At 39.3% G+C, this 27,677-nt stretch overlaps 1 protein-coding gene across 6 annotated transcripts in view; it reads right to left on the bottom strand.

Moving 5' to 3' along the window:
* Positions 1–27,677, bottom strand: part of FRMD4A (FERM domain containing 4A) — a 558,898-nt gene that overhangs the window by 80,123 nt on the left and 451,098 nt on the right. For all 6 annotated transcript variants that reach the window (XM_089686117.1, XM_089686116.1, XM_089686118.1 and 3 more), the window contains exons 8-11: positions 19,482–19,565; positions 19,034–19,099; positions 17,384–17,441; positions 3,765–3,851 (exon numbers count right to left, since the gene is read on the bottom strand). In XM_089686117.1, coding sequence (XP_089542243.1) covers positions 3,765–3,851; positions 17,384–17,441; positions 19,034–19,099; positions 19,482–19,565 — 295 coding nt within the window. The remainder of the gene's footprint in view (positions 1–3,764; positions 3,852–17,383; positions 17,442–19,033; positions 19,100–19,481; positions 19,566–27,677) is intronic.

Raw genomic sequence — 27,677 nt, 5'->3', positions numbered from 1 at the left:
TTTATTGGGTATTTGGGGCATAATTCCTGTCACTGACACCAACGATGGGGCACTTTTCCTCCCACTGACTCCAATGATGGGGCACTATTCCTCCCACTGATTCCAATGATGGGGAACTATTCCTTTCACTGACACCTACGATGGGGCACTATTCCTCCCACTGACTCCAATGATGGGACACTATTCCTCCAACTGATACCAATGATGGGGCACTAATTCACCCACTGACCCCAATGTTGGAGCAATATTACTCCCACTGACACCAATGATGGAGCACTATTCCTCCCACTGACACCTACGATGGGCACTATTGCTCCCACTGACTTCAATGATGGGACACTATTCCTCCAACTGATATGAATGATGGGGCACTAATTCTCCCACTGACCCCAATGATGGAGCACTAGTCCTCCCCCTGACCCCAATGATGGGGTACTATTCCTCCCACTGATACCAATGATGGGGCACTATTCCTCCCACGGATAATAATGATGGGGCACTATTCTTCCCACTGATACCAATGAGGTGGTGCATTTCCTCCTCTCACTAACCACAGGCACTATGTAATTGTTTTACTTCAAGTGACTAGGCATGAAGCACTATTCCTTCCACTGACCCCAATGATGGAGCACTATTCCTCCCACGGATACCAATGATGGGGCACTATTCCTCCCCCTGACACCATGATGGAGCATTATTCCTCCCACGGATACCAATGATGGGGCACTATTCCGCCCACTGATACCCATGAGGGGGTGATATTCCTCCTCCCACTAACCACAGGTACTATGTAACTGTTTTACTCCAAGTGACCAGGCATGAAGCACTATTCCTCCCACTGACCCCAATGATGGGGCACTATTCCTCCCACTGACCCCAATGATGGGGCACTATTTCTCCCACTGAACCCAATGATGGGGCACTATTCCTCCCACTGACATTTTCTCCGCCCACCCACTCGGCCACAATTCTGCCCCCCTAAAGTCTGAAGTGCAGTAAACTGGCCCTTTGCTTATATAGTTTGGAGACCCGTGTTCTATTTAAACGACACAAAAACAGTTTATTGGAAATTACATCACAATCTACCAAGTCCTGTGTTTTTTTTTTACCAGTCAAAAAAACATGTTTAACTACTTTTTAAATAATTTGACAAACATTTACATGTGATTAAAGCAATCTGTTAGTTTTAGTGTGCCAGTCTACAGCAGCTGTATTATAAAAAGGATCTACAGCAGCTGTATTATAGTTATTTAATTTACTTGTTATTCTGCATATTATTTTTGCCATGCAGTGTCAGCTATGTGAGATCTTGTGGAACTTACAAATTCTGACATTTATTGCCCGAAACAATTTACAGCTTGGATGTGGGTATTTACAGACCATAAACCTAAGAGGTGGACACTAATTTATCTGCAGGGGTCTAGACCAACACTGACACCTTCTTTGTGCATGGCACTTCTGTTAAATGTAAATTACACTATCTACTGTGCATGTGAAAAGTTGACAACAAGTGTTATCTTTTAGTTTACATTAATTTATTAGAAATAAATAAATAGGTACCCTTTAACCAGCTAACAGTCATAATCACTTTATGTATCTCTGAGAGCATCTTAGACTTAAACTAACCCACAGTTGCCAGAGAATCAACTTTATGCTAAAACCCCTTAACCTCACCCATAGTACTGCTATGAATAAAGGTGAATGTAACAAAATATGGCAGATCATCATAATAATAGAGAGTTGGCTGGAAGATACTAGATCTGCCTATTTCATAATGTAATGCCTACATTTTGTATTAGGTTGAAGTCCACTCAATTTTTTTGGTAACTGTACCCTGCTAGTCATTTCAAATAAATCACGAGACTGCTGATCTTTTTCCCACATTGCCCATGTACAAATGTGTTAGCACTATTGTGTCTTATGAGAATACATGGGCTTTTTTGACCTTGTTCCAGCAGGTGCATTGTTATGCGGTTTGCATATTCCCCACCTCAGGCATAATACATGGACTTAAACAAATCTGTTGTTTTCAGTAGTCTGTTCCCACCAACACACTACATTTCAATACATTGTAAAAATAAACCCTGTATGCTACTTTGATCTGCAGTTTTCCATTCAAATCAGTTCAAATGGACATGCATAATAAGCAGGGGTGGACTGACCATTTGGAAACTCGGGCACTGCCCGAGGGCCCGGGGTCAGTAGGGGGCCCCATGAGATGCCCCTGGTACCTTTTTCATAGGCTTTTTTGAGTTTGGGCATAGACACAGGGGCCCCATGATCCCCTATTGCCCAGGGGCCCCATGAGTTGTCAGTCCACCCCTGATAATAATGCATGTATTTAGGTGGGATAAGCAGCACCAAAAGGTACATTTTCCTTTTCCTTTTGACTGTTAATCAAAACTGACCAAAAAGGTGATTGTAGCAGTATATTTCAGATGGTAGTGCCCCATCGCAATCTTATTTATATTGAACAAACAGCTTGATTTAAAGAGACAGAAAAGAGCAAGAGAGCAAAAGAGCAGTAATAGATATTCTACAGACTTTGGGTATATAGACTAAAAACAGGGCATTTTTCGAGCATTTCAAACCAGTTTTCTGGTGACTGGAACAAGGAAACCTACCATCAAAACTTGATATATTTATATTTGCCAGAGATGGTAGTAGGTTGCCTTAAGCCACACATAAGGATCAAAAGCTGAATTGATAGAAATTGCAACATTTCTACTGCATCTTTTTCGTTTGTTCGGCATCACCCAAGTATCTGTAAGTCTGTACTCTTCAAAAGTCTAGAGGCCATCATATTGTAACATTTATGGCCCCACTCCTGCAAATGGGGCTCTTTCCGATTAGACATGGGAGAACCAGTGAGGGTTCCTTCCAATTAGCTGCAGGCAGAAGCCCCACTGAAAACAATTGGAGGCTGACAGCTCCTGCAGCTATTCATGGGCGCTCACATATAATCACTCATGGAGCGATAACTTGCGAATGAGGGGTCCTGTAAGCAGGTAATCGCTCCATGAGCAAGTTGTCGGGTCTGTCAGCCTCCCATTGTTTTTAAACATTTAGATTTTTAGCTGATAGATTGTATTTTCTTTTGATAATTTCAGTCAATCATCACAGTGCAGAACAATACTGTGTGTTGCACCTAATGCAATCGCTAGTACCTATATAGATCACAAATCGCTATGAGTGTAGCCACTGATTAGAGTCTCATTTTATTCATGTAAGAAACAGCTGTGCATCATTATTGTGCATCCCGTTCCTTTTTTAGGTGCCAGTTTAGTATTCGTAGGTCTGTTCTCCATAATCCTTCTCTGTGAACTTCTGCAAGTCATCTCAGTGTGATATTTATAGCTACACACTCCAGGAATGTTCTAGGAAAAATAGGCCACATACAGCAAATAGTCTGAGAAGAAGCAGTAGCTCCTTTAGCAAGTTTCTTTGAAAACAAAATGATTCCAGGGACTCAATATGTTGAGTCACAGGCCTAGAGCAAGTATGCAGATCAGGCATTCTAAGTTTACTTTGACTTTCTTTGCAGAATGCTTGTTCCAGGCCAATTGCCAATTGTTCTAGAAATAGGCAGCCAGTGGGTGATTGTGCATTGAAGCCACAGACAGCCAACTAAAACTCCAGAAGAAATTTAGCTTTTGGTCTTTTTCTCAGTACACATTTCCTTGAAAGAAATACTCTCAAATAACAAAGCAAAACATCCTGAACAATACTGAGCTCTGTAAGGGTTTTCATGATAATACACATACCTTTCGTGGTTTCACTTTATCATGATGATCATATTGGAAAATGCCTTTGTAGCTAAGTCCCAGCCACCAGGGAATTCCCTGTTTATCCTGTAAAAAAAGGAGAATGTTCATAAGAATCAAACGGTAGAAGCACCATATAATAAAAGATTTATAAATTACAAAACATACTAGTTTATTGCAGCGATTGCTTTATTTTTGCCTGTGTATTTTTAAAAATAAATTTTCAAATATACTGTATGTCTTTAAAAATACGAATCTACATTTTTGGAATGCATTTCCAAATATTTACTGCATGTTGAAATGTGTTTTTTATATATTACAAAATATATGAAAATATTTTTAAAAATATATTTTTTTAAATATATTCTTCAGATTTATTTAACATATAAAAAAGTAATTTTAACATATATTTTTACATGTATTTGTAAATGCATTCCAAAAATGTCGATTTGTATTTTTAAAGACATACAGTATATTTGAAATGTGTGAATAAAAATATTTTTCATATATTTTGCAATAAAAATGCATTTCAACATACGGTATATATATATATATATATATATATATATATATACAGTCATGGCCGAAATTGTTGGCACCCTTGATATTTCTCCAGGAAATCAACATACGGTATATATATATATATATATATATATATATATATATATATACAGTCATGGCCGAAATTGTTGGCACCCTTGATATTTCTCCAGGAAATCATGTATTTCTCACGAAACGTATTGCATTAACACATGTTTTGCTATACACATGTTTATTCCCTTTGTGTGTATTGGGACAAAACAAAAAAAGGGAGGAAAGAAAGCAAATTCGACATAATGTCACACAAACCTCCAAAAATGGGCTGGACAAAAGTATTGGCACCCTTTCACAACTGCGGATAAATAAGAATGTTACAAGCATGTGATGCTCCTGTAAACTCACCTGGGGCAAGTAACAGGTGTGGGCAATATAGAAATCACACCTGAAAGCAGATAAAAAGGAGAGACGTTCACTTAACCTTTGCATTGTGTGTCTGTCTGTGCCACACTAAGCATGGACAACAGAAAGAGGAGACGAGAACTGTCTGAGGACCTGAGAACCAAAATTGTGGCAAAATATCAACAATCTCAAGGTTACAAGTCCATCTCCAGAGAACTAGATTTGCCTTTGTCCACAGTGCGCAACATTATCAAGAAGTTTGCAACCCATGGCACTGTAGCTAATCTCCCTGGTCGTGGACGGATGAGGAAAATTGATGAAAGATTGCAACGCAGAATAGTCCGGATGGTGGATAAGCAGCCCCAAACATGTTCCAAAGACATTCAAGCTGTCCTGCAGGCTCAGGGAGCATCAGTGTCAGCGCGAACTATCCGTCGACATTTAAATGAAATGAAACGCTATGGCAGGAGACCCAGGAGGACCCCACTGCTGACACAGAGACATAAAAAAGCAAGACTACAGTTTGCCAAAATGTACTTGAGTAAGCCAAAAGCCTTCTGGGAAAACGTCTTGTGGACAGATGAGACCAAGATAGAGCTTTTCGGTAAAGCACATCATTCTACTGTTTACCGAAAACGGAATGAGGCCTACAAAGAACAAAACACAGTACCTACGGTAAAATATGGTGGAGGTTCAATGATGTTTTGGGGTTGTTTTGCTGCCTCTGGCACTGGGTGCCTTGACTGTGTGCAAGGCATCATGAAATCTGAGGATTACCAAAGGATTTTGGGTCGCACTGTAGGGCCCAGTGTCAGAAAGCTGGGTTTGCGTCCAAGATCCTGGGTCTTCCAGCAGGACAATGACCCCAAACATACGTCAAAAAGCACTCAGAAATGGATGGCAAAGAAGCGCTGGAGAGTTCTGAAGTGGCCAGCAATGAGCCCAGATCTAAATCCCATTGAACACCTGTGGAGAGATCTTAAAATTGCTGTTGGGAAAAGGTGTCCTTCCAATAAGAGAGACCTGGAGCTGTTTGCAAAGGAAGAGTGGTCCAAAATTCCGGGTGAGAGGTGTCAGAAGCTTATTGATGGTTATAGGAAGCGACTGATTTCAGTTATGTTTTCCAAAGGGTGTGCAACCAAATATTAAGTTAAGGGTGCCAATACTTTTGTCCAGCCCATTTTTGGGGTTTTGTGTGACATTATGTCATATTTGCTTTTCTGCCTCTGTTTTATATTTGTTCCAATACATACAAAGGGAATAAACATGTGTATAGCAAAACATGTGTTAATGCAATACCTTTTTTGTGTGAAATACTTGATTTTCAGGAAAAATATCAAGGGTGCCAACAATTTCGGCCATGACTGTATATATATATATACAGTCAGGTCCATAAATATTGGGACATCGACACAATTCTAAAATTTTTGGCTCTATACACCACCACAATGGATTTGAAATGAAACGAACAAGATGTGCTTTAACTGCAGACTGTCAGCTTTAATTTGAGGGTATTTACATCCAAATCAGGTGAACGGTGTAGAAATTACAACAGTTTGCATATGTGCCTCCCACTTATTAAGGGACCAAAAGTAATGGGACAATTGGCTTCTGAGCTGTTCCATGGCCAGGTGTGTGTTATTCCCTCATTATCCCAATTACAAAGAGCAGATAAAAGGTCCAGAGTTCATTTCAAGTGTGCTATTTGCATTTGGAATCTGTTGCTGTCAACTCTCAAGATGAGATCCAAAGAGCTGTCACTATCAGTGAAGCCAGCCATCATTAGGCTAAAAAAACAAAACAAACCCATCAGAGAGATAGCAAAAACATTAGGCGTGGCCAAAACAACTTTTTGGAACATTCTTAAAAAGAAGGAACGCACTGGTGAGCTCAGCAACACCAAAAGACCCGGAAGACCACGGAAAACAACTGTGGTGGATGACCGAAGAATTCTTTCCCTGGTGAAGAAAACACCCTTCACAACAGTTGGCCAGATCAAGAACACTCTCCAGGAGGTAGGTGTATGTGTGTCAAAGTCAATAATCAAGAGAAGACTTCACCAGAGTGAATACAGAGGGTTCACCACAAGATGTAAACCATTGGTGAGCCTCAAAAACAGGAAGGCCAGATTAGAGTTTGTCAAACGACATCTAAAAAAGCCTTCAAAGTTCTGGAACAACATCCTATGGACAGATGAGACCAATATCAACTTGTACCAGAGTGATGGGAAGAGAAGAGTATGGAGAAGGAAAGGAACTGCTCATGATCCTAAGCATACCACCTCATCAGTGAAGCATGGTGGTGGTAGTGTCATGGCGTGGGCATGTATGGCTGCCAATGGAACTGGTTCTCTTGTATTTATTGATGATGTGACTGCTGACAAAAGCAGCAGGATGAATTCTGAAGTGTTTCGGGCAATATTATCTGCTCATATTCAGCCAAATGCTTCAGAACTCATTGGACGCTGCTTCACAGTGCAGATGGACAATGACCCAAAGCATGCTGCAAAAGCAACCAAAGAGTTTTTAAGTGAAAGAAGTGGAATGTTATGCAATGGCCAAGTCAATCACCTGACCTGAATCCGATTGAGCATGCATTTCACTTGCTGAAGACAAAACTGAAGGGAAAATGCCCCAAGAACAAGCAGGAACTGAAGACAGTTGCAGTAGAGGCCTGGCAGAGCATCACCAGGGATGAAACCCAACGTCTGGTGATGTCTATGCGTTCCAGACTTCAGGCTGTAATTGGCTGCAAAGGATTTGCAACCAAGTATTAAAAAGTGAAAGTTTGATTTATGATTATTATTCTGTCCCATTACTTTTGGTCCCTTAATAAGTGGGAGGCACATATGCAAACTGTTGTAATTCCTACACCGTTCACCTGATTTGAATGTAAATACCCTCAAATTAAAGCTAGCAGTCTGCAGTTAAAGCACATCTTGTTCGTTTCATTTCAAATCCATTGTGGTGGTGTATAGAGCCAAAAATTTTAGAATTGTGTCGATGTCCCAATATTTATGGACCTGACTGTATATATATATATATACAGTTGTGTCCAAAATTATTCAACCCCCACTGAAATTAAGTGTTTTGGCCAGTTTGACATTGCTTTTGATCATTCAGTCATCTTGCTTACATTTACATTAAAGAGGCACTTGTAGGTCAGACAAATATAACATAACAGTTATAATGAAATAACCACAAATGTCTTTTCTGTGCTCACAGCATTATCAGTTTTATTCAACCCCCAAGTGACATTCAATCTTAGTACTTAGTACAGCATCCTTTTACAGTTATAACAGCTTTTAAACGTGAAGCATAGCTTGACACAAGTGTCTTGCAGCGATCTACGGGTATCTTCGCCCATTCTTCATGGGCAAAGGCCTCCAGTTCAGTCACATTCTTAGGCTTGCGCACTGCAACTGCTTTCTTTAAGTCCCACCAGAGGTTCTCAATCGGATTTAAGTCTGGTGACTGCGATGGCCACTCCAAAATGTTCCAGCCTTTCCTCTGCAACCATGCTCTAGTGGACTTGGAGGTATGCTTGGGATCATTGTCCTGTTGAAAGGTCCAACGTCTCCCAAGCCTCAGGTGTGTGACGGACTGCATCACGTTTCCATCCAATATCTCCTGGTACTGAAGAGAATTCATGGTACCTTGCACACGCTGAAGCTTCCCTGTACCTGCAGAAGCAAAACAGCCCCAAAGCATGATTGACCCTCCACCATGCTTCACAGTAGGCAAGGTGTTCTTTTCATCATAGGCCTTGTTCTTCCTCCTCCAAACATAGCGTTGATCCATGGGCCCAAACAGTTCTAATTTTGTTTCATCAGTCCACAGAACACTATCCCACAACTTTTGTGGTTTGTCCACATGGCTTTTGGCATACTGCAGTCGACTCTTCTTATTCTTTGGAGACAGCAAGGGGGTACGCCTGGGAGTTCTGGCACGGAGGCCTTCATTACGCAGTGTGCGTCTTATTGTCTGGGCTGAAACTTCTGTACCCACATCTGACAAATCTTTTCTCAGTTCCTCAGCAGTCACACGGGGACTTCTCTCCACTCTACGCTTCAGGTAGCGCACAGCAGTCGAAGTCAGCATCTTCTTTCTGCCACGACCAGGTAGCGTTTCAACAGTGCCCTTTGCCTTGAATTTGCGAATGATGCTTCCTAAGGTGTCTCTTGGTATGTTTAACATCTTTGCAATCTTCTTATAGCCATTGCCCTTCCTGTGAAGAGAAATCACCTCTTCTCTTGTCTTCCTGGACCATTCTCTTGCCTTCACCATGTTTGTAACCACACCAGTAAATGTCTAGAAGGAGCTGAGTATCACAGTCATTTTAAAGCTGCCTAATTGGTGCTTATTATGCTTGATTGCTGCTCGGTGACATCCACAGGTGTTTTCAATACCTGATGGAAAGCACCTGTATGAACCTCTGTTCTTCAGAGTGGTAGTCTTTAAGGGGTTGAATAATTGTGGCAATGAAGAAACCACATAAGAACCATTTACTACTGTATTACATAAACAATTGATGTCATTTTAGTTGCATTTGGGTAGTTACAACGTCCTTGTAGGATTTGATTCTGAATACAATTCCAAATGTACACTATAGTCCCTAAACCCCTTTACAGCATTGGGGGTTGAATAATTTTGGACACAACTGTATATATATATATATATTTCAAATGTATGTCAATATATTTGGGAAGAATATTTTTAAAATATATTTCAAATATATTTCACTTCCATATGAGTGAAGACGTGGATGCATGGGAACAAAGTTGTGGATGGGTAAGGAAAGGCATGCATGGACAGTGAATGGAGAGACCAGCTCAACCCACTAAAGACAGCGCTGATGCCTTTGCACAAATCCAAACTACAGTAGGGCTGTTGCATGGTTGGCCTCCTGCTTATGAAGCAGTCTTACAAAACAGAAATCATCACTCTGCTACTAGATTTGACAACATGCTAATAAGAATTCATGGACTTGCTGCATCAATACAGGAAGATGTTAGAAACTCTGGTAAAGAAGGCATTGTCATAGGAAATATTTAGCATTTGTTCTGCCTGGAGTTCAACTTTACAACTTTAAAGCAAATTGTCTATTTAAATTAAACACAGTGTAAAAAGGAAATGATGTTAGGAAAACCATGTCTGCGCTTACATTGTAAAATGATTATTCTAGACTTGTGCATGGCTCTCATACATGATAAATATAGTCCCAGGATTGCTGGTTCCATTATTGCTACAAAGATTAAGACAGCTGTCAGCATAGCTGTTAGCAGGGTAGTGTGTCATGAACACTTATAGACAATGCTTTATGAAAGGAAAGCCTGGACCTGGAATAGTGAAGACAGACAGCATGTGACAGCACATCACCTATATTCCTTTGTTACAATGATGAGTGCTACCAACTGCTGCTGCACACAAATTGATCACTGTTTCATAAGTGCAGTTAGATAGTTGTAGGTATACTGATAAAAGAGTGTGTAAAGTAAAAGTAGCTTACCTAAATATACAGTGAATTTAAGAAGCTATGTCAAAGCAATTTTTTGACATTGTACAGTCTGTTAAAGTGTTAGCATAGCCAAAACAGAACATGGAATATTAATTATAGTTAACTACTTCCTGCAGAGCTCATCACTGCATACAAGTTGTCATTTGGTCTATAAGAGTACAAGTCTATTTAGTCTTATAATGGTAACTCCACTTTCTTGGAAAACAATATAGCAAATAAAAAACAATATTATAGCATATATAACTGCTAGACAAGCCATGTTGTATTTAAAGTGTTACTAAACCCACAACAGTAAAATCAATCAGTCTGTATATGCAGTAAAGCATGCTTGTACTCACTGTGGAACCTAAGGGGTTAATCCACCACATTGTGTAAAAAAAAAAAAAGCTGTTTTCTCTGCCCCCCCCCCCTTTTTCTACTGTTCCCAATCAATCTGCTGGCAGTACAGAGCTCCAGGAATCACTCTGCACATGCTCAGTTTAGTGTGTATTGCTAGAAAGGGTTTTTTTGCTTTGGGAGGGTGCATGCGATTAGCATATGGCCAATCAGCACTGTTCAGACAGAGTGTCAGGGGTTATGCAGCCTCATAGGACAGTCAGAGCAGGATTAAAACACCTCCTACATGCTTTAACCAGTTCTCAGCTGGACACTGGTCACAAGGTTGCTATATACTGCTGATGAGAAAAGGTATTTAGTAGTTTATATTTACTAAAACAATTGCATTTCCATGTTCTGTGTACTGTGGGAGGCCAGATATAGTGAATACAGAGTCCTGGGTTTAGTAACAATTTAGGTTCAGTGGGAGTCCAGATATAGTGAATGCAGAGTCCTGGGTTTAGGTTTAGTGGAAGTCCAGATATAGCAAATGCAGAGTCCTGGGTGTAGTAACACTTTAGGTTTAGTGGGAGACCAGATATAGTGAATGCAGAGTCCTGGGTTTAGTAACACTTTAGGTTTAGTGGGAGTCCAGATATAGTGAATGCAGAGTCCTGGGTTTAGTAACATTTTAGGTTTAGTGGGAGTCCAGATATAGTGAATGCAGAGTCCTGGGTTTAGTAACACTTTAAGTTTAGTGGGGGACCAGATATAGTGAATGCAGAGTCCTGGGTTTAGTAACACTTTACGTTTAGTGGGAGTCCAGATATAGTGGATGCAGAGTCCTGGGTTTAGTAACACTTTAGATTTAGCAGGAGTCCAGATATAGTGGATGCAGAGTCCTGGGTTTAGTAACACTTTAGATTTAGTGGGAGTCCAGATATAGTGGATGCAGAGTCCTGGGTTTAGTAACACTTTAGGTTTAGCGGGAGACCAGATATAGTGAATGCAGAGTCCTGGGTTTAGTAACACTTTAGGTTTAGTGGGAGTCCAGATATAGTGGAGGCAGAGTCCTGGGTTTAGTAACACTTTAGGTTTAGCGGGGGTGCAGATATAGTGAATGCAGAGTCCTGGGTTTAGTAACACTTTAGATTTAGCAGGAGTCCAGATATAGTGGATGCAGAGTCCTGGGTTTAGTAACACTTTAGATTTAGTGGGAGTCCAGATATAGTGGATGCAGAGTCCTGGGTTTAGTAACACTTAGGTTTAGTGGGAGACCAGATATAGTGGATGCAGAGTCCTGGGTTTAGTAACACTTAGGTTTAGTGGGAGACCAGATATAGTGGATGCAGAGTCCTGGGTTTAGTAACACTTAGGTTTAGTGGGAGACCAGATATAGTGGATGCAGAGTCCTGGGTTTAGTAACACTTAGGTTTAGTGGGAGACCAGATATAGTGGATGCAGAGTCCTGGGTTTAGTAACACTTTAGGTTTAGAAAGGATAAAACCCTTTTAGTTTCTGTCTGTCTGGGATTTCCCTTCACTTCCTGTTCTAGAGACATAGTATGAAGTGTGAGAAAACTGCTCCAAAATCAGGGGAAATCCCCCCTCAGACAGCTGTCACAGTAGTTAGAAGCTTTCCCCTCACCATTATCTGGGGACAAATTAACATTTTAGAATGTCATTGCTTTGGTGGGCCAGAACAAAAAGATAGGGTGAATCTTTCCAAGGAGGACACAGACAACAACAAAAAAGTGACAGTTCTGATTTGTTGCCATCCAAAACTAGCTGTAGAAATCAGATGGTTATTATGTGATTATACTCCTTTTCATTCAATAATGTCTCTGCACACTTGGCTCCTACTGTGAGCTGTATCTCAGCGCTCTTGACAGCCATTTCCCTGATGATGGCTTCTTAAAGTGGAACTTTGATTAATTTATACTTTACACCAATCAGTAGGGCATGTCAGCACCGCAAATCACATACATGTTATGACTATCAAAATTACTTCTTTCTTTCCACAAATTACCAACTTCTTTCCTTAGCTCTCTCATATGGCCTGAAACCTTTTAAAAATTGCAAAATTTGTTGCTTTAATCAGCATTGTGTGTATTTCATAACATTATAGACAGAGGAATCTTTTGATTTCAATGAGACAGAAGCTTTCTGCCATTCTCTCAGTAAATTAAGAAGAACAGGAAGTACAACAAGAAATCATACCGTATAAAGGGCAAATATGAGCCAAGTATGTCCCCATGTACATACAGTATGTATATAACAATGAGGGCCCTTTTACACCTATTGGTATACATACATTTTCTCAGGCACTTGTACCTGTTTTTGTACATCTACCATCCATTTTGGTAAGCATACTTATATACTTTAAGAAAAAAAGGTAACATTTAAAAAAATATGCCAAGCTGCAGTATACATTTGTGAATTAGCAGCGTAGTAATAAACTACTTCTACTTAAACAAATGTTCCAATTATTTACCATAAGAAAATGTGTAAGTGGGCTCTAGCACATTGATAAGATTTTTACATTAACCATTTTTTATTTGTAGATGTAAAACTCTACAAAACGATATAGTTCCTATTAAAGAGTGTGATTCTCTGATCAATTTCTATATGGATTCCAGTACAAAACACAATTCACAGGCAAACCAGAACTGCTCTAAAGCATCCTACATGTAATATTACACAGTTGCGTCTTGTACTTTATTCACATATTAACATTTACATTTCTCTTTGACAGCCAAATATTTGCACACTTTACCCTATGCAGATAAGGTACTGATGATTAGTCTATACAAAAGGGGATAAGTTCAAAATAATGCATTAACCATTGTGTGGAGCACACTAGGATCTAAATGTAGATGTGGAGCTGGTTCAGTTTTCTTCAGAAAACTGAAGAAAAAATAACAAGATTTGAATTGTTGCCTGTAGATACCAAAGACAATGATTTAATTTTTGTATAAAAAAAAGCTAGGGCCAGATGAATTGCTTTTGGTAAAAAACAAGGTGCTGCACTCATTTTCTTTTCTCCAGTTTTCAAAACCAGCTGGGCAGCTTGTAAAATGTTTCATACAGCTCTAGTGTGCATTCAAGCTTCAGAATGAATATTGAAAGGCCAAGGTCTACAAAGTCAGGGTGCAAGGCTCTTTCCTCCATTCATACAAAGTCATCCACCCAATAGTAATTTATAGAGCACATTCAAAATACTGTGGCAATGACTTACTCGCATATAGTATATGTTATGCCTCATAGAACAAAGGCTAATTGCAGACTTTATCAGCAGGAAGTGGACTGCTATGATTAGGAAAGTGTCCCTGTCAGACTATGGAATATTATTCACACCACATAATGCTAGAAATGACTAATGTAAATCCCAACTGGGGTCCCTACTATTTCCTTCTCAATATTTCAACAGCATTCTTTTCTTTACAGATGGTGATAGTCAGTCTGAGGAGTAAGGAGTGAGAAAATACAAGGGGTGAAAATGTGGAGAGCAAAGGTCGTCATAACCCTTAGTCATTCGCCTGTGATTTGTGCTGGTGATTAGGAAATGTAAATCTGGACAAATTCCCATGTCATTGTACTGGGGCATACAGCAACTATTCATAAGACTTTGCAAAAGCAAAATGTTGCCGTACACACTATGAAGAGTGTTGGTACAGAACAGGTCATATTGAAAACCTTTTCCTAGTGCAATAGAGAACCATTGCTTGGGTCTATACAGATCTTGTCAAGCGCATCACAAAAACTTATAGGATATAAAACATTATGTTGTATTGAGGCACTGAGTAAAAGTTCTGCCTATTGCCTGTTTGAGTTGATGCATCAATGTATTGCTATCACATATTACTACCTTATTAGCTGTTTAAAAAATTCAAATTAAAAAGGCTACCTACTAGAAGGCATCTGCTATTACATTAATTACCCATTCAGCCCTCTGATTTTGTTTTACTTTTTTCCTTGGGGCTATCATTCCACATTTGTGGGCAAGGACTACTCAACTGTTACACCCCACCCAGTGAGAGCATTTCAGTGTCCAATAAGTGCACTCTCATTATATATGTGCTGGTAGGTGTGTGAGGCTTTGTCTGGAAGTCAGGGAAGTCAAGAGCCTACTAAATTAAAACTAAATCAGAAAGGTGCATATAGGTTTTTTTTTGTACAGAGACATCAGGGGTGATTTGCTAAAGGCAAACAGACTGTTTACTTTCCAAGGGATTTTTCCTTTAACTTAGTAAACGTGTTGGAAATTCACTCTGTAAAGAATACCCAATCACTTACATGGAAAGGAAAATAAACAGTATTATTGCTTGCTTATGATTGGACTATAGAGGTTAGCAGAGCTTCACCTCATTCACGAAGCTATTGAAATATTGCCTTGCAAAATGAACAGCCTATTTGTCTTTAATAAATCAACCCCATTGTGATGTCTGCTCTTACTCTAACTCTTACTGTTATAATTTCAAAATAGCCGACAGGTTCACTTTATGTTTCCAGTGACTCCTTTCGCAGAGGGAATCAATAGTGAATGAACAAGATACATGATACTTTTGGGTTGCTGTCCTCCAGGCTTCTTTTGTCTCAAGGTATAGCCCATTCCATTGTACAGGGCTCTCTACCCAATAGTGGCCTGCAGAGGCAGATTTCTGCTATTAGAATGTAAACTATGAAGGGGGTCTAGCCACTTATAATGAGGGAGTAAGTATGCAAAGAAGGAATTTTTTTATGACTTTCCTAAACTATGTACTTGTTCTTGATCAGAAAATTTGGACATCATAGGGGTTGATTTACTAAGGGCATGTAGGCTGTTTATTTTGCAAAGAAAATTTCCCATAGCATAGTGAATGTGGTTACAATTCACGGCAAAGTTAATGAAAAAAAATATCTTTGTCTACATGTGATTGGATGATGGAAGTAATCAGAGTCACCCCATTCACTATGCAAAGAGAACAACCTATTTGCCTTTAAATCGACCTCATTGTGTAGGCTTAACAGTCCAGGTAACTAACATTCTCTGATAATTTATGGTTTTGTAAAACAGTTAAGCGTTATGCAGGGGTGGACTGACAACTCATGGGGCCCCCGGGCAATAGGGGATCATTGGGCCCCTGTGTCCTTGCCCAAACTTAAAAAAGCCTATGAAAACGGTACTAGGGGCATCTCATGGGCCCCCTTCTGACCCTGGGCCCTCGGGCAGTGCCCGAGTTTCCAAATGGTCAGTCCGCCCCTGGTGTTATGTTATTTAGTATATTTAGTTATCATTATTAAAGTACTAGAAAGTAATGCAACATCTGAATGGATTCTTCACACCACAGTGTTATAGTGTATACTGTAATGTTCTCTAATGAGTTGTTCAAGTAACCAAATCCACATAATTGTGTAGATCCCTAAATTTTACCATCGTAATGTACTATTATAAGATGTCACTGTATAAAAAAACAGGCCTTGACAAAATTCTAAAGGCAATAAGTTAAAAAACCTTCCACTGTCTTTGCCTAACCCCCCCCCCAAAACACTTACGTGACCCCACTCTCAATCCAGCAGTATCCCCGCCAGCAGCCCAGCTCTGCTCTCTTCCTAGATTTCCAGGCTTTCATGTCAATGGCTTTGGCTTTCAGTCAAATCCTGTGAGGAGGGAGCGGGGTCAAGCTGCGCCATGTGAGTCTATGGACACACACAACTGGGATCAGCCTGGAGGAGTCTAGAGTGCCAGGTGGGGGAGCACAGTGTCAGGGAGCGAGGAGCCAGACACATAAGGAGGTGCAATTAAGGGTAGGTTTATTTACACAGAAACAAGGCAAGAGTCTATGCAAGTCCGACAGCAACAGCGGATGACTTGGTAGGACAGAAGATCTCCTGCCGAGGTCGTCTTCCGGGATAATCAAGTCGATAACCAGCGGGAATCGTAGCCAAAGCCGGGGTCAGAAGCCAGGAAGAATGGTCGTCAGAGCCGGGGTCAGAAGCCAGGAAGAATGGTCGCCAGAGCTGGGGTCAGAAGCCAGAAAGAATAGTCGCCAGAGCGGGGTCAGAAGCCAGGAGGAGTCTTAGCCAAAGCCAAGTCGGTATCCAGGAGAGCAAAGAGTTAACTAAACAGGAGCTTGCTTCTGTGCAACAGACAGGACACGAATGCAATGGACAGCTGCAACCAGCAGACTTAAATGTGAGGAGCCGCAGAGGGCTGAAAGCATAAAGGATCCCACAATGCTTTGCAGACCTAAGATGGATGCCAGCACATACAGCAGCACAAGCCCTGAGGAAAGGTAGGACCTTGATACACAGAAGAGGAGGTTCAGGGCCACACTATTCAATACTATTGCACAGAACAGGTAAGTATAACATGTTTATTATTTTAATTAAAAAAAGCCTTTAGGTTCACAGCTCTGCTGTTGGGGAGCATGCGCAAAACCGCATGTGTTCCCGACCCAAAGAGAAACAATACATAGGGGTGCCATTAATTCTTAGTGGCATCCCCACACATTGGCATCTGTGGTGTTTTTGTGCGTGAAAGTATTATGTGGCTCAGTGTGGCGTAATATTAAAAAAGGGGTGGGGACTTCTTTCCCTGAGTTTTTTTTAATAGGGCAGCAAATTGAAATTACCTGGACATTTTCATGAAAACATACTCTCACAGGTCTGAATGAAGCCTTAAAACCTAGATCTCTATGTATTTAAACAAAGCTGTCCATAGCTCCATGTGTTTGTCTCTGTGTGACCAAATATTTTATACAGAATAATTCTTTGATCAGACGAGAATGTATTCACTTGCTCACTTTGATAAACCCACTCTTTTTTAAATTTCAGGCAGAAGCTCAAATTTACAAGTGTTTAGCTTACCTTAACTGCATAATAATGCACTCCATACGTGGGAAGGGATTCTACAATGCTCATGTAACTGAAAGATAAAAATCATATGTTAGTTATTAAACCACACTTTCATTGGTTCAGCATACATCAACTCCTGTCATTCCAGTACGTTAAAAAGCGCTGATGCCTACAACTTTTACCAAGAACTCTGTTATATGTTGACCTGTGTGTGTGTATATTTGTGTATATAGATATATATATAGACAAACAAACAAAACCAGCGCTCAAATCCTCATGCAGACCAAAGGAAATTCGGAATGCCAAACGAAGAGGTGCTGCCCTTCAAAGATCGGGACATCTGGTCAATGGTCTGCTTTTGTTCACATTTACGTATATATGGAGCTATCTGGGCCCCACGTTATTATTGATGAAATGAGTAATATAGTTAGATTATTGGCTCAGTTTAAAAAGTGATCCCTTGTTCCTCCTTTTATTTTAAGCATTAGTATAATATTATATTGGGTTAGTAAGTTTACTATTTACTTTCTTCTTTTCCTTTTTTCTCACTCCTCTTTCCATTTTTTCTTTTCTTTACCTTTATATAGGATTGACATTTTTTCTGCCCATATATGACATATTTTAAAATCTGCTGAATTAATTGGTCCTCCCCCCAAATGGGTGACTGCAGTTCTCCATCGCTGCGACTGTGGTTATGTCTAAATTTTGAATAAACAGATATCGCCTTTTGGTATATATAGATGTATCATCTAAAAATGTAAAATGCATCTTGTTCTTGATTTTTTCTGTTTGTTCATTATGGCTCTGCTTATGATTCCAGAGATATATACCAGATTTCCCTGAGGAAGTAGGCTTTGACTTGTGAAACGCGTTGGAGTTATATCCATCAAGGAGTTTTATACATACATTCTCCTTATTTACTTTATATGCAATCTTGGAGCTATTTACATTAAGCCTGATACTCCTTCTGTTACAATATGTAATGGCATATATTTTAGACAGCACGTTTATGTTCAGTTTTTGTACTACAATCATATTTTTTAATACTGTACAATAAAGTTATTTTTTTTAAATATTTGTATGATTGGTTGTTGGTATGGTACCTAAAATGTTATATTGTAAAGCGCTGAGCAAACTATAATAATAATAAAAAAAAAGTCCCAGTAGCTTTTCTAGTTAGGGTTTTTGCATTTTTCATTATCTTTATAATAAGGGGTGTGGTACCAGTAAAATCCAGTGACAAGGTAGAGACCCTTGTCTTTCTATATCGCTTTTAGGGAAGTAATCTTCATATACTATCATGTAGTGTCCTATGGCTCCGTAACGTTACCCTTTTATTAGATTTTGCCATGTGTTCTTATATACACAGGACTGGATTTCTATCAATGGAACCTGTAGGCAAATGAGCTTTGGTACCCAACAAATACTGCTCTTCTGTCATCACCTTGTATAACATTTCCTTGATTTACTGGTCTGAACCTGTTTTAAAATTCTGGGACAATGTGTAATACTTTGATATGAGATAACTGTATTTCCAGCAATGATGGAAAAAAGCGAGACTACAGAGAAAAACTACCTTCTTGCCTTTGCCTACTGTACCCAATTGTGTAGCCCTGTATACATGATATAGACAATAGCACTTATTGGTAACAGAAAACTTACTTAACAATAGCTTGTCCTCTGGTCTGTCCATTTAACTTCTTGTAATGTTCTATAACTCTGTCCTCACTGGAAAATAATACAAAGTTTGGATCAATGATGATTGCTGTGCATACACATGCAGTCAGTTATGTTATGTACATTATGTCTATAAAAGGTGAATTTAATAAACCACCCAAATCTTTTGGGTTTCATACTATTTTTTTTAATATTGATAATTCATATAGTACAGCTGTTATTAGGTGCACAAATACACTTATTGTATAATGAATTCCAATTAGTGTTTTTCTAATATTGCATTTGAGTTAATTTAGGTGTATGTTAGATGTAACACTGCAGAGTGGAATTATTTTTAATATCTCAGAAATGTAGCACACATAAATTTAAGCAAAGAAAAAACAGGACAGTGTATTTAGATGCTTGAACATTATTAAGTAACTAGTATTATTACCAGTAAGCAAGCGAAGGGTGTTCCTTTAGGGCCTGAGTTGGAAGTGCTGGCAGCTTCTTTAAATCTAATCTTGTAAGTTCATCACTGTTAAGGAGAGAAATCAAGAAGAGAGTAAATCTATCTAATAGGAAACCCTTTACATTTTGGATAGAGTAGGAAGGGTTTAGAACTTCTCTCAAGTTTTCATTGCTGTCTCCCCCATTGGGGGACATGATGACCATGGGAACCACCAAAACAGAAAGTGAGGGGGAAATCGAATATTTTAAATTTGTCCCTAGAACAAGAGGACATTTTTCAGTTGGGACATCTGTTGGGGACAACTGTTTCACAGAGGAATTTCCTTTGTTTTGGAAAAAATTTTTCTGTGCAAAATTCCTGTTGTGTCTTAGGAACAGAAAGTAAGGGGAAATTTCTCCAAGAGTACGTAGACAGCAAAAAAAAACCAAAAACCTGATAGAGGTTTTAACCCTTCCCTATGCTACCCCATAACTAAAAAACATGTTTTGGCTATACAGGCTGCTGACATTGGCAAAGCCTTGCCAACCTGTAACCAGCTGTCCCATACCTACTCCATGATGATTAATATGACATCTGTGCTAAGTACAACCTCCTTGCTCAGTGCTGGAGGATAGTCTATGAAAGTTTTTCTTTCCCTTGTTGTCAGCAAGCAGCTGAGACATCAACAGCAGTAAAGCAACTTTTTGTAGTAAAGTAATGAGGCATTAGAGCCTCTGCCAGATTCTGTCTCTGTCTGCATCCCCCTTGGGATGATTTTCCTGAATTCCAGTTGTGACAGCTTGCCTTTTTTTAGGGTGACACTGGGAAAAAGTGGGATCACTTTCCCAAGCTGAGCAGAGACAGTAATAAATTATCCCTAAATATATTAATGATATATAGTCCTTCTTGGCAACATCACTGAAGCCCACAGAAATCCTAAACAAATAAACTATGTCAAAGTTGTTAATTGCAGAGGTTTGGGCAACTACCCCCCCCCCCCGTGCTTAACGGAACTTGGAACTGGCAATTTATTATTGAACTATGACATGCGCAAGTGGTGGAGAGACTTTGCTTCCTCTCCAATACATTGAAAGATGGGGTTTCTCTACAGGGTTGAGGAATCATAAAAAGGTTCTCTTTGGAGGTCAAGGGGGAAGGGGGGGTCACCGTCACACTACAGGGTCACAGTCATGTTTTTATTACTGTCGCTGTCCACCCTCATAACTTGGTTACCCTGGTAGCAAGCTGGTAACATGGACAGGAACCAAAAGGATATCTCTGTTAAATTGGTTGTAAACCCTTATGTATACCCAGAGAAGTAACTAGTCCCAGGTGAGACACAGGGATAAAACAAATCCTCCTAAATAAGTTTTACCTGTTTATCTGTGGCCCTCTCTCCTCTACAGCAATTAAAAGCGTAGAATTTATACAGCTTGTCTGAGCTTCTAGAAAGCAGGGGGAGGGTAGCTGATCTCAGTGAAAAGAACTCTGAGAGCTAATTGGAGGGAAGGGATACACCCCTCCCTTCACACAGCACACAGGTACAGAGCTGAGTCTGTCAAGTACAGGCTGTGTGCTAGAGCTCCCTCCCTGTCACCTTTTTTTCTCTTGGAGTCAGGAAAACTCGTCACAAGTGACTCATGCAGATGGCAGAGGAAAGAGACAGCAGACAGAAATCACACATATTGCTCTGGATAGAGACAAGTACACACTATAGAGAGACATCTTTTTTTCATGTCTACGGTTCACAACCACTTTAACGATGGAAGCAGTAACAAAAGCACATTTATATGGTAGAGTGGAGTAACTATAACATCTGCCAGGTTTTTATTGTTCTCTGTGTCTTCCTGCCCAGGTGACATTAACATCCTCTCATTTTTTTTTGTCCCTGTGTTGCTGGGACTGAAAGTGAGGGAAAATATTTCTGTTGAGGAAACAGACAACAATAAAATGCAATAAAATTCTGACTCTTATTTCTCTATTGAAAATTAGAAAAGAATGAGTTGGATTTTATTCCTGGATGTACAGTATCTTTCCTATCAGAGGAAGCCATCACCTACACAAATGTAAGTCAATCAAATTATGTACATGTTTGTGTGTCCGACAGTCTCCAGCTTCAGTAAATGTACTATTTCCTAAGTAATCACTAGAATGAACATTAGTTAGCTAACAAAGTGTCTGTATCTGTTGAATGTTACTGGTTTATGTCAGAACAGACCTTTAACATGTAATATGGCCAGTGCATGCCTCGTAGGAAATTGTCTAACCACTAATAAGACAACAACAAATAATAATAATAAAAAAAAAATAATAATCATATGAAACAAATTAGTTTAACAACTGAATCAAACTTTTTATCTAAACTGGAAGGAAACTTATCTGAACTGGTTAGGAAACTGCCTAACCACTAATAAGACAACAACAAATAATAATAACAGTAATAATAAGAAGACAACAAATAATAATAATAATAATAATAAAAAAAAAAAGAATAATCATATGAAACAAGTTATTTTAACAACTGAATCAAACTTTTTATCGAAACTGGAAGGAAACTTATTTGAACTGGTTGGGAAACTGCCTAACCACTAATAAGACAACAAATAATAACAAGAGTAATAAAAATAATAATAATAATAATAATAATAAATAATCATATGAAACAAGGTAGTTTAACAGCTTAATCAAATGCTTTATCTCTTTGTCTATCTATCTATCTATCTATCTATCTATCTATCTATCTATCTATCTATCTATCTATCTATCTATTTATCTATCTATCTATCTATCTATCTATCTATCTATCTATCTATCTATCTAAATATCCTTTCTTTCTCTTTATCTCTCTATTTATGTGTATGCGTGGGTATGCATCTAGTTCCAAGTCTGTAAAAGTTGTATTAAGTTTCCAAGAGCTACCCACAATGCTTTTTAAGCTAAAGAATGTAAACTGTAGCGGACTTGTGATTGCTTTGGCAAGGAAGGGATTAACATTTCTACATGTGAAGTCAGCCACTCCACAGCCAGGCTCAGTGGAATGGGAATTCCACCAAATGTGCTCTGCAGCATGCCTAAAACTGCTGAGTAAGTGTGAATGTCCTTAGTAACGTATTTGAACCATTTTTCAAACCTATTAGAGGAGCCAGAAATAACACAGAGATCATAAAAACTGAAAACCAATAAATGCTCATTTTAACAGAGTGTGTGATTTCCAGCACACTGCATTCAAATGGAGTTCTCATTTTGTTACTTATGTATATCACACAGACCTATTACCAGTTGAAGCAAAAAAGCTCAAAGCGTAAATTGGTAAGGATGAGAAAAAAAGGAAAACAAAAGACAGCTTTGTGTAGTCACAGTCATGTTCTCTGTGGCTTAAAGAAGCCAGGCCCCTTTTTACCATCTCTATTGTTTCCTTATAAAAGTAGCCCTGTTATTAGAGAGCTGATATTAAAGGATCATACTTCACCTATTCTGTGTGTCTGCTACACATAATAAAACATGAAGTATACTCGTTTCCCAAGTTTATAGATGTTTTTTCACTGGAAAGCTCAAAGAACCTGTTTGACTTGTATTACGGTTGAAGCTGGTTTCCTTTGATGAGTATCTATCTGTTATGCCTCAGTGTACAACTAATTTCTCCCCACAACTGTTTTATCCATGAAGCATCTTCAGATTAGAATGAGCACATGAGAAGTAGTAGTTTATGGAGCTTAGTGGCTGAGTATATGAAGAGACTTTTTTCAGTGCTAGTGTTCCCTCTTTATACCTCTGAACCATCTGTGACTTTCCGTCTTAAGGTTGGCTTTTATATGATTTTAGTTCTGCTTTTTATATTGCTTTTGAAGCATTAAAAGCTAAATCTACCTTATATTGACTTCTGCCTGTAACTTTCAAGGAGACCAAAGTATAAATCGCACAGCTGCCTCTGCCTCTGCTGCCACAATTTTTATCTCCCTTTGGCTTTAGATATAGGAAACCAATGGAGCTTTTAGCAGGTGGCTTGACTGTCTTGCCAAAAGTACATACAAGTGAGAGAGTAATAGCCATTAAAGGGAGGAGAAACTAAGAGTTCTATTTGGAAGATCTATTTGCTAAAGCTCCAAACCTTTTCAAATTTCTTTGTAACATTTACTCAAAACAGAGAAACCAGGTTAAAGTATGAATATTGGCTAGGCTTGAGTTCCACCTCTGGAGCCTGTAGGTACAACCTTGGGCACCTAATATGCCTCTGCTGGAATCACATCTATTACACACACTGTTTTATCATACTGGTCCTAATCTGGTTTACAATTTTTTGCTAATAAACCTAAAATAAACATATATAACATTACTGTATTTATGCTGCTGATGGGAAAAAAGTAGAGCAATGTCTCTTTTAATGAAGAAATAATAGCTCAAGCCTAGTTCACACGATGAGAAAATTGTACAGAGTAAACAGTTTTTGGAGTGATCTTCTGATAGCCTGAACATTAGTACACAGCTTCCTAAAAGCCTATCACGACAGTTCATGTGAAATTATCCAAAGAGACAAGCACAACATTTTTTCTTATAAAATAACAGAAGAAACTATTTTTGTTTAAACAGTACAGTATTCGTCTGTAAAAAAAATCAAATGACCAAGATCACGCATGCTCGGAAACAAAAGAATACACTACAATACAATACATCATTGTAGGAAGTTGTCTTAGAAGAATTTTTGTAACTCTAGTAACCTCTTCATTTTTATATGAGACTAGCATGCAAAAAAGCAAACGGAAAATCATTTGTCTGATATTCACATTGTGTGTACCAGGCTTAAGTTTTAAAAATGGCTGTTTCCAGAATAATTGCTTTAAATATAAATCCACTATGGTCCACTCTGCAAGCTTGAAGCCAAAGTATATATTATGGGGTAGATTTACTAAAACTGGCGAACTCAGAATCTGGTGCAGGTGTGCATAGTAGCCAGTCAGCTTCTTTAAAACATGTTCTCCCTGTGCCTGCATGGGTTTCCTCCAGGTACTCAGGTTTCCTCCCACACCCCAAAGACATGCTGGTAGGTTAATTGGATCCTGTTTAAATTGGCCCTAGTACTGTATGTGTATGTATGAATGTAAGTTAGGGACCTTAGATTGTACGGCCTTTGAGGGTTAGGGACTGATGTGAATGTACAATATATATGTAAAGCGCTGCGTAAATTGAGAGCGCTATATAATTACCTGTAATTAATGAATAATTAAAGCAGCTTGTTTGATTAAACTTTTGCAGTAAAACTGGAAGATGATTGAAGAGTTGCACCAGATTTTACACTCTCCAGTTTTAGTAAATCAACCCCTATGAGTTGCTGACAGGCCTACAGTGTCTAATGGTAAACCCAGTCCTATGTATTGTAAAAGAAAGCTCGTATACATGGGGTTTGTCTTTCTACATATTATACAGTATATAGATATTATACAATATACAGATCCTCCTGTACTGCAGGTCTATGGACACAGACCACAATGGAGCTATAAACAAATGTGTTCATTGAGTAACACTGGATCATTGCTTGTCCATTCAGAAGTTTTTTAAATGAAGAAAGGCCAATCTTAATGCTTGTGTGAGCCTTCAGTGTGCATGGCATTTAACTCAAAGGACATAGCTGTTTCTTTGGAAATTTAGACCTAGAAGAGAGGTCGCTTTTGAGTTGTGTCTGCAATGAATACAATATTGATTCCCCATTAGCACTACTTAGTGGGTTTGATTTACTAAGGCAAATAGAGTGAGCACTTAGCAAGTATAGTTGCTCCAGAGCTTAGTAAATGAGGGGAAGCTCTGCTGCCTTCCATCATCCAATTGTAACACCCTGCTATTATTCAGACTGCAAGATTTCAAAAGAGACATAAGATGTCAGTGTACAGCAATTCAGTGGCACACACTCTGGTGAAAAGTTTTATGGATTTTGTAGGCTGAACCACGGGACTTTGTTGGAAGACAGCGAATTAGGGGACTACACCTCAAACAGGAGCTGGCATGTGGGCAGAGGCATACAAATAAAGAACCTAAGGCAGGAAGTAAGCTGGGAAAGAGCTGGAAGGAGAGTGTGAGCAGAAGGCTGTGCTGAACACCGGAGGACCAGGCCAGGCTGCAAAGAGCGAGAGAGTGGAGGGAAAGGGAGGAATATCTGACCGCTGACATTGCCAAAGAGTCTGGAGAACTACCCTGTTGGCAGGTGACCTGGAGCACTGCAGTCACAAACAAACTGTGGAAGGGACCATAGGACTACCGGGGGCCCCCATCTACAGAGAGACCACCAGTGACTGGGATGATGCCACAGCTTGGGTGATGGAATCCCATACTCCAGCCAATTAAGTTGTCTTTGACATTCTCTAAAATCTGCCATTTTTTATCTAATTACTGACATTGTTCACAGGTTACACAAGTTGAGGCCTAGTTCACCCGGCCTATTAGCAAACACATCTCCAGCATAGTTCAGTCATCAGAGCCTACTGCAGTGTCCGCCCTCTGTGGGCCAAGCCACACCACCACTTCTTTCGCAATTGGCTCAGATTCCTCAAGGGGCACTTGTCATTGTTGCAATTTGCTGATGTGGCCTAGAGAGAAATTAACCCTTCACCAATAAGTGTTTTTTTCCATCCCTTAAACCTCTTGCTTAAAACTGACATCTCCTCTTGTGTATTAAAAGGGTAGTGCCTGTGCTTGCATAAATAGTTTTGAGAGATTTGAATTCTTGTAGTGCACCAACTGGGCCCCAACGAGCGTGCAGAAGATTTTCCACTGCAGTTAAAGGCAAATTACCCTGACTAATTAAAGAGCTCTTCCTTTACCTTAGGCTTGAACCTTGTCATCAGCTTCTCAGGACCCAAAGTGAGCTAACCTTACTTTTTTAGTAGTTTTCCTTTGCTCATTGGGCACGAAAAACATCTCAGAGCTGAGGCCCTTGGTTAAATTCTGAATTGCAGGACATCCAGAACTGACTGAGATTTGTGCTGTATGTGTTGACTTTACCTCAAAGTTACTAAGAGATAACTGTTATTATATGCATGCCTATTGTTTTGTGCTGCCTTACCGTGCTCATATTCAACCATAATAAAAAACAAAATGCCAGTTCACTCTAACTTGTGTGTGAATCTATTTTCTGGTAATATTGAGAGAGTTTACTCTGGCCAGAAGTGTACGGTGGTGTCAGCAGGGGTTGGACTCTCAGTATGGGGTCAAGAGCAACAGGGAGCCCGAAAATAACTCAGCAACTCCTAAGGGGGTAGTGGTACACAATCATGTGCAAACAAAAATGCTGTTTTTTTTTTACTTTCCTGGATATTCTTTGCAAGTGAAGCTTCACCTCATTTACTAAACTCTGGAGATACTGCACTTGCAGTGTGCACAGTATATTTTCTTTTAGTAAATCAACCCCAAAGTGTCTTGTATGAATATAGCACCCTACCAAAATGCAGGTGAATGCATCCTTTTAGACATCAACGCAGCTTGATCTTGCCAAATGCTTTTGCTTGGCTTCTTTGTGGACACAAGTGAGCTGTCTATTTTCTCTAAGTGTAAATCCTTTTTCATCCCTCATGCATCACCTCCCACTTCACAATCTTTTGCATTGTTTTCCAGATTTGTGGAGCCAGTGAGTAGAATCTGTCACTTTTATAAAGGTTGGTAAACACTAGAGAATTTTTGGAAAACTGAAAATAAGCTGTTAAATTGGCACCCCAAAGTTTCCGAGGTGTGAAATGGGCAATGTTGGCTGTTTTGTTGACAATTGCTCAAAGGTCCTCGAACATGCTGTTTTCTAAAAGGACTGTATGTAAATCTACATGAATGGCGGGGTACTTAGTATAGCAGCATTGCACTAAAGAAATATTCTTTCTTTCTTACATATCAGAGCAGTGTACAAACACCAGTCTGTAGAGTGCACTGTGTAAAGTTAGTTCAGAAGGGGAATTTTATTGAGACAAATTTTATGTTTTTAGTAACTCTCACAATGGGGTTGACTTCCAAAATTCAAATAGGCTGTTTACTTTGCAAGGGAAGTTGCAGTTACAAGGGAGTTTTCCCCAGAGCTTTGTAAATGTGGTCACATTTAGTTTTCAAACAATACCCAGTAACTTGCAAGGAAAATAATAAAAAAAAAACTGTATTTTTGCTTGCATATGACTGAACGATGGCAGTCAGCAGAGCTTCACCTCATGCACTAAAAATCCCATGCAAAGT

This window comes from Staurois parvus, unplaced genomic scaffold (assembly GCF_062004578.1).
Source record: "Staurois parvus isolate SC_StPar_1 unplaced genomic scaffold, SC_StPar_1.0 ptg000019l, whole genome shotgun sequence".
In the NCBI taxonomy this organism is placed as follows: Eukaryota; Metazoa; Chordata; class Amphibia; order Anura; family Ranidae; genus Staurois; species Staurois parvus.
Note: the sequence above shows the minus strand (reverse complement) of the source record. Positions and strands in the feature narration are given on the sequence as shown.